General features: G+C 54.2%; 4 protein-coding genes across 4 annotated transcripts; 1 reads left to right on the top strand and 3 right to left on the bottom strand.

Annotated features, from left to right (window-relative positions):
- Positions 1 to 1,320: 1,320 nt before the first annotated feature.
- On the bottom strand, positions 1,321 to 2,320 carry CH63R_09950 (uncharacterized protein; the record flags this gene model as incomplete). Its single annotated transcript, XM_018304924.1, has 4 exons — positions 1,321 to 1,502; positions 1,582 to 1,687; positions 1,749 to 1,972; positions 2,086 to 2,320. 4 exons carry the CDS (start codon positions 2,318 to 2,320, stop codon positions 1,321 to 1,323), a joined length of 747 nt encoding a protein of 248 aa, XP_018154348.1.
- Positions 2,321 to 3,676: 1,356 nt separating this feature from the next.
- CH63R_09949 (RNA recognition domain-containing protein) lies at positions 3,677 to 4,913 on the top strand (the record flags this gene model as incomplete). The annotated part of the gene is made up of 3 exons (XM_018304923.1): positions 3,677 to 4,304; positions 4,406 to 4,634; positions 4,724 to 4,913. The coding sequence occupies 3 exons, from the start codon at positions 3,677 to 3,679 to the stop codon at positions 4,911 to 4,913; spliced, it is 1,047 nt and encodes a 348-aa protein (XP_018154347.1).
- Positions 4,914 to 5,643: 730 nt separating this feature from the next.
- On the bottom strand, positions 5,644 to 6,538 carry CH63R_09948 (Ras-like protein ced-10; the record flags this gene model as incomplete). Its single annotated transcript, XM_018304922.1, has 6 exons — positions 5,644 to 5,707; positions 5,764 to 5,996; positions 6,052 to 6,232; positions 6,286 to 6,344; positions 6,401 to 6,463; positions 6,509 to 6,538. The coding sequence occupies 6 exons, from the start codon at positions 6,536 to 6,538 to the stop codon at positions 5,644 to 5,646; spliced, it is 630 nt and encodes a 209-aa protein (XP_018154346.1).
- Positions 6,539 to 11,770: 5,232 nt separating this feature from the next.
- CH63R_09947 (Reductase) lies at positions 11,771 to 12,814 on the bottom strand (the record flags this gene model as incomplete). Its single annotated transcript, XM_018304921.1, has 1 exon — positions 11,771 to 12,814. One exon carries the CDS (start codon positions 12,812 to 12,814, stop codon positions 11,771 to 11,773), a length of 1,044 nt encoding a protein of 347 aa, XP_018154345.1.
- Positions 12,815 to 13,482: the final 668 nt, after the last annotated feature.

The following is a 13,482-nucleotide window of genomic DNA, read 5'->3' as shown; positions in this document are numbered from 1 at the left end:
GTTGCCTAGAGTTTTGGGAAACGCTTCCACGAAGACGACTGCCAGGGAAAGCGTCTTGCTTTAGAATCCTGCTCCAGCTCATGTCCCATTTCCAATTACATGTCCACCCACCGGAGAAGAACTCAACTACCGACCCAGTTACGATGTCCATCCTTCTCCTCCATCTCCGAACATTGCAAACTCCGACAGAACCCCCATCTCGTCATCCCAAAACCATCCCCTCGACGTCGATCTTGGACAAAGTGTATCATGACTGCCCTGTGATCTCCCACCGCCCACAAAACCCTTCGTCTCCTGAGATAGTGCGACCATAGATCTCGAATCCATTTTAGTTCTTCCCTCCTACGTTTTCCATCATCCTCCCAAATGCCGTCTCCACTGGCTATGGGATCCCTGGTCATAGACCTCTCCCCTTCGGTTCTTCGTTGCATCGTTGTGTCGGCACTTCTCACGCGCGGGCGCACACCACCCCCCGGTTCGTCCAGACTCGATTTAGAGTGACGGGTCATCGCAAAAGAAGAAAAGAAGAACACTTGGCTCAAACATCACCCAACCGAGCCGGCTCAGCCCCGAGCATGCAAATCCCTGCCTTCGAGACTCTGTCCTACGACGTATTCCAGAACTGTCAACTCTGCTCGCCGTATCGATGTCAGGGGGGTTATGATGTACATCGAATCAACACCACCTCGCTGCCGACATTCATCCGAACTCAGTTGACGCATGAGGCACCCTCTCCCGTGAGTGTGTAGCACACTCCCTTCATGCCTTCTACGGTGAGAGGGGTGCCATCCGGGACACCTCCACCCGACAATGAATAAAATCTTCGTAGATCCCGAGTAAGCAAATCGAGCCAACGAGCTCGTCCGTATTCAAGGCGCATCAAGCATACGCTCACTCATCACCGACGAATGGCCCACCGCAGCGCCAAGAGCATGACAGACGTCAGTGTTTCAACCGTGAGAGTAAAAAAAACAAAACAAAGGCTTTGTAGGGTGGCAGGGTGGGTACATGAACAAGACGAGAGATGTAACATCTTCAAATGGAAGTGTCTCTCGCTTTATATTCCGATTTGTCCTGGCTGCTAACCGAGCCTTCTATTAGACGGCCGGCCGCTACTAGCATGGCCGCTGATGCTCCATCGAATCATTCATGGGCACTGCGTTGCCATCTAAATCGCGACCTTGAGTGCCGCAGTGTGCTGAGATATGTGTACAGCCATATGCCTCCAGTCACCCTGACACACGTCCACAGGCTCCCCTCATCGTCTTCCTGTGAGGGATCCCTCCTCCTTGCCTCCCCAACCTCTTCTCGCACCCCCTTTTAGTAGAAAAGCAAGTCCAAATGCTTCTTGTCGTCCACGTAACGCTCCCGGAACTCCTGCCGCGTCAGCCACCTCGCAAGCGGCAACATCGTGTCCTTCATGTCCATGATGCCGCGCTTCTTCTGGTCAATGTGGGACGCGTCCACCACGATACGCTGCAGCTTCTCCAGTGATAATGCCCCTTTTCGCCCGTCAGTCTCCAATTGCCGAGTCGAGGTACCCTCAAACGAGAGAAAGTGAGAGAGGATAGATGAACTCACCGTTGTCGGCCAACTCCATAAGTCTCGCCGGTGTGCCGACCGCGATGCCGGTCCGCGTGTTCTGCAGAAACTTGACCTGTTCCTCGACCTTCATGTGCTTCGCAAACTGTGTTCTCTCAGTCAGACCCGCGTCTCACTCCAAAACCAAAGGTCACACCGTGACTTACAAGCTTCGAGACGGTGCTCTTCTTGGACTGGAACTTCCTGACGGCCCGTACGATGTCGGCGGCCCGCAGGCCGGCGCCCGCTACGATAATGGTGTGAGGTGCACCCTTCTTCTCCGGCGCCGTGCCCAGCCTCTCGGGCTTCTCGGCGAACTTTTCCAGGAACTCGGGCAGCTTTTCCAGCGCTCTGGGCTCCGTCCATGACGTCGCATCCTTGATGGCGTTTGCTGTGGACGGTGCACGTCAGCCAGAGTCTTTTCATCTGGAGCCCTTTCTTTTGTCCTCCCTTTGTTGCTTGGGGGCCAGTTTATGAAAAAGGGGGCGACGGAGCGAAACTCACCTGAGATGGATAGGTCGGAAACCTCCACAGGGCTCAGATCCGTGCCGAACCGGGCAATCTTCTGGGCGGTGTAGTCGGCTAACAGCTGGTTGTCCATGACGGCAAAGGCCTCGTTGATCCCCAGCTCGGCGTTCAAGAGCGTCTCGTCGACGTGGTACGCCGACTTCTTCTTCTGCTTCTTCACCTGGCCCTCGCCGTCCTGGCTCGGTGCAGCTCTCTTCTTGGAGTTGGACATGGTGACGAGTGTGGTGTGGCTGGATGGATTTCTCTGGCCCCTTTATACACGTGTCTCTTAAAAAGGATCTTCGTCTTGTGTGTGGTGGAGCAGGAAGATAAAAGTTTGGTAAGGGGTATCGGTGAGGGTGAGAGGAGTGGTGTTGTTGATGAGCTCGCCGCCCATGAAAATTTCAGCCTCTCAGAAAAAAGTCAGTTTCGCACTGTAGATTACCGGCGGGACCACCTGGACTGCGCCCGGCGCGAGAGACCACAGTGCTGAGGGTGGCCCGCTGAGGAATGCACAGTGCGCAGGTGTAGCTCCCAAAGCCAGCGCTGAAAACCTGGCCATTGATTTAACTGAGTGTCTGTTCGACTGGCTCTCTCACGTCAACTACAAACTCCTGAACCCTCACTACCTAGTTATGCAAGTGACTAAAAACATGAGTTGCTTTCAGTGCGGGATAGTGAAACAGTCTCAAAGCCCATATATGAGCAGAGAGTGATGCTAAATTCTCGGCGAAGACTAGTGGTACAGTGCTCCATACGCCAAGCATACAAATCCATTATGATAAGTTGCAAGAGAGGTCCTTCTACGTGCTTCAAGCATGTACTGTGTTGCCATCATCGGTATGCCTAAAACTCCAAGACTGATATCCTTAGCGGCCTGGCAATGAAGACTTACGAGTACGATTGATCGGGTGACGATTTTTTTTGTCTTGGGAGAGTTCGACCCCTAACCTTGAATGTCTTCGATGCAGTTGTAACCCTTCTTCACATGGGAACCGAGACGGTATCGACAGCCTCACCTACAGGCCAGAGTACATCATGAGCATTTATATTACTTCCACTTCAAGTACAGATAGCCGATCCCAGACTGAATCAGGAAGGCTTTATCATAGCAATGCAATGCAATTACTGGGGTGGTCACGTCTAAACCCGCCCTGCCCGCTGGCCGCCTCCGGGATGCCGACCCGAGCAGGCAGTTTCCCCACCAGGCCGCCGGACTGGCCGCATGTTGCATCCCGTCCAGTCAGCGCCGTCGTCGTCGTCGTTGTCGGAGACGGCGCAGGCGCTACCTGTGCCTCTCCACTAAAATTTTCAAAAACTCCCTTATCCTTATCCTTATCCCCCCCCCACACCGAAACTTTTTTTTCCTACCTGCGATAGGAATCAAGTCCACCAGTCCCTGGGCAACGATACAGAAATATTTGGGTCGAGGTCCCTTTTTTTCTTGGTAGTTTAACTCTGCCTGACCGCGACTTTTTGCTCCACAGTCTCAATTGGGAACTCGCGACACCTTCCTCTCTCAACGACAGACATACTCGACGGCCAGACCTCGAGTTTTACACCACCTCCCTTTCCCAACACCGCCAAGATGTCTTCCGCAGAACTATCTTCCAAGAAGCGCAAGCGCGCCGAGGCCACCGCCGCTGCCCCGGACGACACCGCCGTGACCAAGAAGTCCAAGTCCGACAAGAAGGACAAGAAGGACAAGAAGGAGAAGAAGGCGGCCGACGCTGGACCCGCGACCGACTTCATCGCCCTCGAGGAGTCCAAGGCCGAGAAGAAAGAGCGCAAGCGCAAGGAGAAGGAGGCCCGCAAAGCAGCCGAGGAGGCCTCGATAGCAGACGTCGCCGACACCTCGGCCATGGACGTTGACCCCCCCGTGACCGCGGAAGAAGCCAAGAAGGACAAGAAGGAGAAGAAGAGCAAGAAGTCCAAGCCCGCCGCGGACCAAGAAGAGAAGACGGAAAAGAAGGATAAGAAGGAAAAGAAAGACAAGAAGGAGAAGAAGAAGGACAAGGAGACCAACGGCGAGACTCCCGCCGCCGCCGAAAAGACCAAGTCCGACGAGAAGCCGGAAAAGAAGTCCAAGAAGTCCAAGAAGTCCAAAGACGAGCCCGCCGCCGCTGAAGAATCCCAGCCCGCCGCCGCCGCCGCTGAGGAAGAAGAAGAAACCCCCGCCGAAGGGGCGAAGAGGGAGAAGTACATCGTCTTCGTCGGTACGTTGTCCCCGCAATCCCACAGCCTCGAAACCGTCGCCGCGGCCAGATGAACGCCCCAACCCTCCCTTCCCCCACTGACACATCGCCCCCCTCCCCAGGAAACCTCCCCTACACGGCCAACAAGGAGTCCATCAACGCCCACTTCGCCGCTTACAAGCCCACCGCCATCCGCTGCCTTAACAAGGACGGCAACCCTAACATCTGCCGCGGCATCGCCTTTCTCGAGTTCTCCAACGGCTCCAACATGCGCACCTGCCTCGACAAGATGCACCACACCGAGTTTGACGACGGCTTGTCGCCCGCGCGCCGGATCAACCTCGAGCTTTCGTATGTTCCTATCCCTATGCCCCCCCTCCCCTCTCTCCTTCCTCTACGCCTACTCCTTCCCCCGTCACAAAACGCTAATAACCCAGCAGTGCTGGCGGCGGCGGCAAGAGCAAGTTCCGTAAAGAGAAAATCAAGGAGCGCAACGTCCACCTTGACGAGAACCGCGTCAAGCGCCTTCAGAAGGAAGAGGAGTACAAGAAGCAGCGCGCGTCCCAAGGTGGCGTAAACTCCCAGCAGGACAGCATCCACCCGAGCCGCCTGGCTATGATGTACCAGTAGATCCAGTGTTGTTTTCCCCCATCGTGTGTAGATTTGCGTCGCAGGCCTGGGGCCAGGGCCGGATGTCGACGTGGTTGATCTTGGATAACCAGGAGTTGTGACATATACAAAATATGCGGTTTCACTGGACTGGCCAACACCAGGTCCCTTGCTAGATACCCTAGGGCATTTGCAGTCTAAAAGTCAATTCTCAAGGCGAAGCTTGTATCCGTTCCTGGCCCACTGTCTAGTTTCCTCTTTTTTTTTTTTTAAAAAAAAAAAGGTAGTGTCTTTGTGAGAGTGTGCTATCTACAGAAAACTTGGGATATCCTTGTGGTGAGATGCAAAGCTTGCCTGCTACCAACGTCCATCGCTCTCCCTTGTAGTTGTCGCTCTCTCTTGTCCTCCCCCCCAGGCAAAGTAGAAGATAGAAAATGAGTACAATAACAAAGCACGATCCATTCGTCACGCCGTCACATCAGGATTATGAGGCATGGCAATATCTGTAGCAAACCAAGCATGGAACGCAGATGATCTGGATCGTTGCGATCTTTGCAGGCCAAGCTCAGCTGGGCTCTCTGTGATGGTGCCTTCAAAAGTTATGCCGTCCTTCTTCAGATGAGCGCAAGGCACAGGGTTGTGCAGCTTGGTCGAGTCTTAACGGACAATTAGCGAAGAATTGGCTGTGCAATCCACCTCCTTACGCCATTTCCAATGTTAACCTTCAACGCTTGACATCATTCGAACGTGTTTACAGAATCGTGCACTTGGACTTCTTCTTCTGCTGAGGAATGGGTCTGGGGTTCAGGACAGCGCTGGATGGACTGGTTAGCTGATTACTTGTACTTAATTCTCGCATCAGTCCACCTACCGAATGGCCTCATCGAAGACGCTCTTGAGATTTCTCTGCGTCAGGGCAGAGCACTCAAGATACTTGTGTGCCTTGATTTCCTTGGCACAAATCAGGGCTTGATCATACGAAACAGGCTCCATGCGCTTTTGGCGGAGCGACTCGAGAGTGTTGGGGTCCTCTCTCAGATCGAGCTTGGTGCCGACGAGGATGATGGGAATGTTGGGCGCATGGTGATCGATCTCGGGGTACCACTACGCTTCGTTAGTGCTGATTTTCGCATGTTAATGCTGCAGGGTGGCGGCATACCTTGGCCTTGACGTTGTCAAATGATGGCGGGCTAACAATGGAGAAGCAAATGAGGAAGACGTCGGTCTGGGGGTAAGAAAGCGGCCGCAGTCTATCGTAATCCTCCTGTCCCGCAGTATCCCAAAGCCCCAAGCTGATTGGTTTCCCGTCGACCATCACACTCGCCGAGTAGTTGTCGAAGCTAAAGTCTGGTCAGACCGGTCCCGACAGGCAATTGCTCGTTGTAATACTTACACAGTAGGGATGTATTCGCCGGGGAAGGCGTTCGTTGTGTAGGAAATCAGCAGGCATGTCTGCCACACAGGTCAGTCACAAGGCAAGGAGGAACATCGCGACTGAGAGAGCTCACCTTTCCGACAGCACCGTCACCTGTCACCACACACTGCGAGAGGAGCCCGTTAGCCTTGTATCCCTTCCGAATGATGTCGGGGCATTAGCGATCGCGGGCGCAACGCACCTTCAACGACTGGACTCCTGGTTGAGCCATTTCTATGATATTCTGGGCGATGTGCGATTGGATTTTGCGACGGTCTTTGGCGCGAATAGAGTTCGCGAGATGGGAAAGGCGACGTCGAATTGGGTATCGATCCGAAAGGGCAGTCGGGTCTGCGAGGTCAAGTGTGACACAAGGTGTATTGCTGAGTAGGAGGGACAGGGGGAATGGCGAGCGTGTCTCTGGCGGCGCTCGATCGGGTAGGTCTCTGTGGTTCAGGGACTCGTAATTACAAATGTGGTGCTAAGAGCTCTGGTATAGGTAGGTAGAGATGGTACGATGAGCGATACAGGCGGGCCTGGGTGTCGTGTCGTGTTGTGTCGAAATAGACCGAGCGGTAACAGGTTCCAGGTTGTAGGAGCGGGTGAGAGGAGGCAAGAACGGTCAGAAGGGCGATCCCTTTCTCTATCTCTCTCTCTCTCTCTCTCTCTTTGCGTAGGTATGTCTGTTTGACAACGAGGTCAGGTCGGGTAGAGCAAGGCGGCAGGAAAAGGTCAGGTACGGACAGTAGGTAGAGCAGAATAAAGTCGAAGTGGCAGAAAAGGGAAGCAGCACACTGCACGGCAGGTAGCAAAAGACCGATGGGGAGTCTAAGCTCTGGTGGGTTCTGATGGCTGCATAAAGAGTCGAGGTCAGAAATGTTTTGGCACAGCGGAAGGGATTAGTGCCGCAGGAGGTGAAGCTGGAAGGGAGATAACGGTACCCTGTATATCTAACCTTCTTCTCAGGCAAAGAAAGTGGGGATGGGGGCAATTGGGAAACCTGAGGGAAGGGAAGTGGAGGGGGTCGGGGTGGACAGGGAGTTTAGACTCGCAGAGAGTGGTAGGGTTGTCGTAAGGTTCAGGGAGAGCAGAGAGGTATGGTGAGGTAAGGTGAGGTAGGTGGTAGGTACCTTGCTGTGCGGTAGGTATCCGGACAGAGAAGAACGGTCAAGCCAAAAGGGACGGGCAGACAGACAGGATGGGGACAAGACAGGGTAGGGGGGTGATGGTGGTGGACTGGTGGTGGTGTTGAAGTGGTGGGAAGTGGTAGCGCTGGCCTGTGAGGAGAGGAGGGCGGGGGGTGGATGGACAGCACGGGACAGGACAAAACACTCACCAGGATGGGTGAGTATTGTCCGCGTCTGGGGATGGTGTTGAAGCAGCAATGGACTTGGGAAGACGAACAAGTCTGTATCTGGATGCGCTGGTTGAATGCGCCTGGCCACAGAAAGCTCGTGGGAGATGGATTTGCGGAGTTGGCGAGCCTAACAAAGGCAACAGAAGAGGCAGTGGCAGTCGAGAAGTAGAAACGAAGATGGGCAGACGCTTCGAGAGTGGTGGATGGAAGGATAGCGGCGGATGGTTGGTTGGATGACGGATGGGAACAAGGAACGGAGAGAATATGTGTCGTGGGTGGGTGCGGTGCGGCACTGTAGGTACCTAAGGTACAGTACAGCAACGGGCTAGGCAGAAGTAGGCCAATGTATCTAATGTACCTCTCCATCCATCTACTACCTAGGTGTCTAGGCAAACTGGAGGCGTGGAAAAGACAGGAGGCAAGAAAGGCGATTGACTGCACGTACCGGCGCGCGGTCTGGCGCGCGATGCGATGCACTGCGATGCGCTGAGGTGCAGTACAGTGCGTCGCGGACAGCAAGGAGCTCCTGGCTGCGACAGTTTCGGCGTCAACGCGCCTTGCCTCGTGTGTTCCCTCCCTGACCCCCAGTAAAAAATCGCTGCTGACTGGCTGGTGGACTGATGTAAGCGTGTGATGACGGCGGCAAACGGCGCAACCAAGAGAGCAAATTACGGTATAATGGATACCTACTTCGAGGTATGGTAGGTAACTACGACAGGGCAAGTGTTGCCAATCAATAGACGGCTAGCAGACCTTCAGAGGGGGGTGCGGCCAAAGTGGTGGGGTAGGAAAAGAAGGATAAATCCAGCCGGCGCGTGGCAAGAGCGCTGTGGGACGCTCTGTGTAGACATAGGCACACGCAAGGTACCATTGGGTCGATACTGGCGAGCAATCGCATCTAGGCATAGCTGCGCTGCGTCGCGCGTTACGCTATATTGCTTTTGACGGCGTGGGATGGCACATCTGGACGGGATGGGCGGATTGGGTGGGCTCGGGAAGGAAGACGAACTGGATTGGGTGGTGAAGATTCGGCGGGCGGACACGGTGCAGGCCAGGCCAGGCCAGGCCAGGTGAGTAGTGGTGGTGGTATTTGAATGGGGTGGATGCGGGTGAAGGCGGACAGTAGGCTGCACCATATGTGGATTGTCGCGTGGTAGTGTGTAGATGAGGAGGATGGTGGTGGTCAAGGGATCTTTGAGAGACCAGTTGGAATACCGAAGCCGACCCAAAGAAACAAAAGCCAGAGAGACGGGGAAGAAGACGAAGACGTGCGGTGGTCCGAGTCGACTTGAGAATTTGTCGCAGTACGGTTCAGTGTTCAGTGTTGGGTCTTGGAGGTATGAGGGTACTTTGGAGGTACGTCCAGGTACTGGCTGACCAGTGAAATCCGGGCGACGACAATGATGGCAATGTCATGGGAACCCACCCAGCTTTACACCACCTCGCCTTGTCCGGAGAGCCATCTCGTCGGGATGTGACATGACATGTTCATGTCGGACCAGGTAGTAGAGGTTCTCTCTCCAACTCCCCCTCTCCCTCAAGTCTCGACTGCGCCTGCGTTGGTCCACGCAGCCTATGTGTTCGAAGGGTTGTTGGTGGTCGCTGAGACCACAGTCGGAACGATGTGCTCCCCTGTTAGCTGTAGGCCGACCAAAGACTGTGACGGGTGATGTCTCTGGAGAGCCAAGATTCTGCAGGCGCCGACGAATCGACGATACTGCACAATGTGATACCCTATCTGATATTTCTCTCATCTGAAGTGCAGAGGAGGGAAACTGTACCCGTTGATCTAACCGACCTGTTCCCAAGGTTAGTCTCTCGCAACTCGTTTCGAGCCTGACATCGACCAAGACAACTGAGCCATCATCAATCGGGTTTGGGTCGCGATAGCACGCGAATACCTCATTCAGGTTTGGAGTCGAACCATGAAGCCTCCCGTGTGTACCGTGTACGACTAGTGCACGATGTCAGGTTGGGTACCTTGCATGTCACCGCACAGTACACACTATCTACGAATAGTGTAACTGCAGACATGGCATAGCGAGTACAACAACAGGTCCGCAGTTCGCGATGGGCAGGAGCCAAGAGGGTAGTGCGCGCATGGAGCTCTCGAGTTTTCCCAGGGGAGCCTTGGTAGAATCCCTGGCGAGCCCCATTTCGACGTTCAATATTTCAATCTTTGTCGCCGACAGCGACCAGCCAGACCGGTAGAATCATTTTGCAATTTGATCAACCGGAGCGGCCCTCCCTTCTGGGAGAACAGATAAAATTGAGACCCCTTTATGTTGCCCAGTCCGAGCAGTTGGCACGAGTACGGCTCCTGCTCCTACCTACAATACTTCTCTTCCGTCCCCGCCGACACCGTACCTTCTCAGCCAACGAGCGCTCCTTCCATCTCACTTCCACTCGGAGGGTAGGGGGAGGAGACCGGAGGACAGGGAGGCCACGGTTGGAAAAGTGGACATATCATCCGAAAGGAGTATGGTCCCGGTCCGGCCACCAAAGGCTGGGGGACTTTGCGAAACTTGCAAGGGGCTCAGCGCGATATGTATCTGTCAATCGCAGCAATCCTCCCAGAATCAACAACTTTGACTCTGTACGGAACACCGTACTGTAGGCAGTGTCAACCTTTCAAGTCCTGTACAGATAATGCCCGTCAACACGACAGCCCCCGCCGCCGTTTTCTTTGTGATCTGAGCACACCCAGGTTCCTCACGACTCGGGCTCCCTTTGTTTTTTGCCAGCCTCCATCGCCATTCTCGACATGCCACACACACCACACACACACACACACACACACACACACACACACACACACACACACACACACACACACACACACACACTCTCTCTCTCTCTCTCTCTCTCTATTCACTTCATGTAGGGGGGCAGAAAAAACGTCCGTCCGTTCCCTTTCGCCGCCCGCCTCAGAATGAAAGTTCAGGCGCCACTTGACGCACGTCTTGTAACAAAACTGCCGCCTTCGATGGAACACTCGGCGAACGTTTGGGAGCTCCTTCTTTTTGCCATTCAACCCATCTTCGTCGCCCCTCATCTTCAAGGGGTGCCCGGCCACATCATTCACACTGGCCACCCTCTCCACTAACACCCGCCACTTCATTCATATCCTCTCGTTCCTAGGTCGTGTATCCGTACCCTGCCACGCCTACTCACGCGAGAGCAGTTGCTCAGCAATATTGAAGGTGACGAATCCCAAGTTGGAAATATGCCCTTGTTTGATTCAGTCCGAGAGATCCAACGGCCCAGCCCTTGATTGATTCACACGGGCTTTGTGTGTCAACCATCCCACATACCCGCCGACCTCACGTCGAACCGATGCAGACCAGCACGGACAGTTGACTCGGTTGATTTCCTTCAACATCCCGGTCGTCGTCTCCTTCGCGTTACGCTTTCTTCGTCAACTCCAGTCATGCGTTGGTCAATCATGGCCGCCGGCGTTCCCGCCATCCACTTCGACCGCCCCTCAGAGTCCATCCGACTGGCACCAACCACACCTTGCTGCTGACTTTTTCTGATCTCCCTTAGCCGTCCTGTCTCTTCCTTGTCGAACACCTCCTGTCAAACCGAGGAAACACTCGTCAAAGTGCTACCATTCTTGGCGTTGACAACTCTCAATGTAGCCGCCCACAATGGCGTTTCCTCTGCGTTATTGTCTTCCGAAGGAGAACGAAACTAAAAAACCCCCAGCTTGCATCGTCGGAGACATTGGCGTGTTCTCGAAACATCGCCAGGTGTCATTCGGTTTTCCTCGTGAGCCTGACCCAATTCGTCAAGAGTTGCACAGATCGCTTCTTCACATGTAACAGCACCCCATGCGACTTGGCCGATACGCACTACAGCGCCGCGGACGTCATCAAACCATTTTGTCTGATGGTTTGTTTACACAGGACCGCTGGTTGGTTACTTGGCTCTGAGGAGCATAGCCTGTCTGTCACTTGGTATGCTATGTCACGCGAGAGCCTCACGGTGCCCTGGGAATCGACACTGCTGCTCCAGGGACCCAATTTGAGAAGTGTCTCGCTCTCCAAAACAAAACTTCAGTCTTTTCCTGCTAATGCGTGGTAATGAGCTATGTGGCAAGATCATCTACTTATCGACTCCAACAAGCTGCAAAAACTGTCTGGCAACATCCCTCACCATGTCTTCCCCGCTCACAAGCTCTCTCCCAAGCATTATCTCACCCTCGGAAACGTCCGTCGGAATGCTCACTGTTGGTTGAATGCCGGTCTCACTAAACACACCATTCGCGAACGCCTCGGGGAAGGCCTTCTTTGCCACAACCCTGGCATCCTCCATCAATACAGCTCTGCCCAAAAAGTAACCTTGTTTGCCGGAGATGGATGGGGAAAGCGCTCGGATATGCGCCGCAGCTACGTCGTTGACAGAGACAAAGTTGGTGTCGGTAGGCATCTCGCTCTTCCTGCCTCTCAGGTACTCCAGCAGCACGCTGTTGGAACCCGACAAAAGTGATTCGGCAGTCGTAGAGAGCTCGTCGTGACCCCATATCCATGCCGGGACGGTTGAGATAAGATCAAACGCAGGGCGGTGCTCCTCCATCCAGGCTTCGGATGCATTGAGTGCGGCAACCTTGCTGGCGCAGTAGGCTCCAAATCCGGACCCGTACGGGGCAATCGGGGTCGCCACCCGGGATTCTCCGTCAATCGGCTGCCGGTCCAGACCTCCCCCCCCGAAGCACTCGATCGGGACGACAGCCACGATGGAGCTTGTCACAACGACTCGCTTGACAGTGTCGGCGGCATGAGCCGCAGCGCTCGCAAGCATGCCAATAACGCCGGCAACTGCCGGGTTCACGTATATTTCGTCGTCTGTTCCCTTGCGCTCATCCTTGCCAAATGTTGGCACCGGGGAGGCGCAGTGGATAATGAAATCCGTATCTTTGACGGCTTCGTCGTAGGCGTCGGGTGCCGTTATGTCAGGAACAACTACCCAAGAGAGTCGGTCATCCGCCGGGCTCAAGCGCTGAATGCTGGGTGCTGCTAGGATCTTGTCGATACCGGACTTTGACCTGATGGCGCATCGAACGCGGTAGCCAGCCTCGAGAGCGGTGACGAGAGTCTTGTAGCCAACAAAGCCGGTAGCGCCGGTAAGAAGCACTAGACTGCCAGACATGGTGTGTGGTAGTTTGTTGACGAAGGTTGAAACAAAGTTGAAGATCAAGTTAGACTGTTGTTGCCAGTTTGATCACGACTAGAGGCGTCACATCTTTCGAGAAGCCAGTGTTTTTATACTTAAACAAGTCCCTGAAGCATCTCGAGAAATCTTTGCTGCTGGTGATGTGCCCCACAACGGCATGTGAGTTGAGCGCGAGCGCGCAAAGTCCGTGATGGAACGAGCTATAGTCACGAACACTCGGAAATGAAGATTAAGTCCGAAACTCGTTCATGTTGGATTTGGAGCAGATCATCCACCCGGTTCCACGATACGCCAGCCAGTGTAGCCTACGGCGATTGAAGTGATTGAAATCCATGCGGAATGACACGCCACGGGGATTGAAGTCGGGAAATAAGGCTACGAAGTAGAGTTTCGGTAATCGTGCTTGGCTTAGAGGTAATAGCTGTAGGGCTGAGCGAGCAGGAAACCACCATCTAAAGACCCAAACCTGGTTGTTACTTGGCTCGGAATCCTGTCAATCACATCCATATCCGCAACTTTGTTTCCAGAATTTGGACGGTACTGAAGACTTATCGTCTTCGATTAGCAACTGGTGTTCGGGTTCGGAACTGTGCTGGCCGTGACTATTCTCCATACCTCCAAGGTCCCAAAACCCCGTTCCGGGT

Source organism: Colletotrichum higginsianum (assembly GCF_001672515.1).
Source record: "Colletotrichum higginsianum IMI 349063 chromosome 7 map unlocalized unitig_7, whole genome shotgun sequence".
Taxonomy (NCBI): Eukaryota; Fungi; Ascomycota; class Sordariomycetes; order Glomerellales; family Glomerellaceae; genus Colletotrichum; species Colletotrichum higginsianum.
The sequence above is the reverse complement of the archived record's forward strand: the minus strand, read 5'-3'. Positions and strand labels throughout refer to the sequence as shown.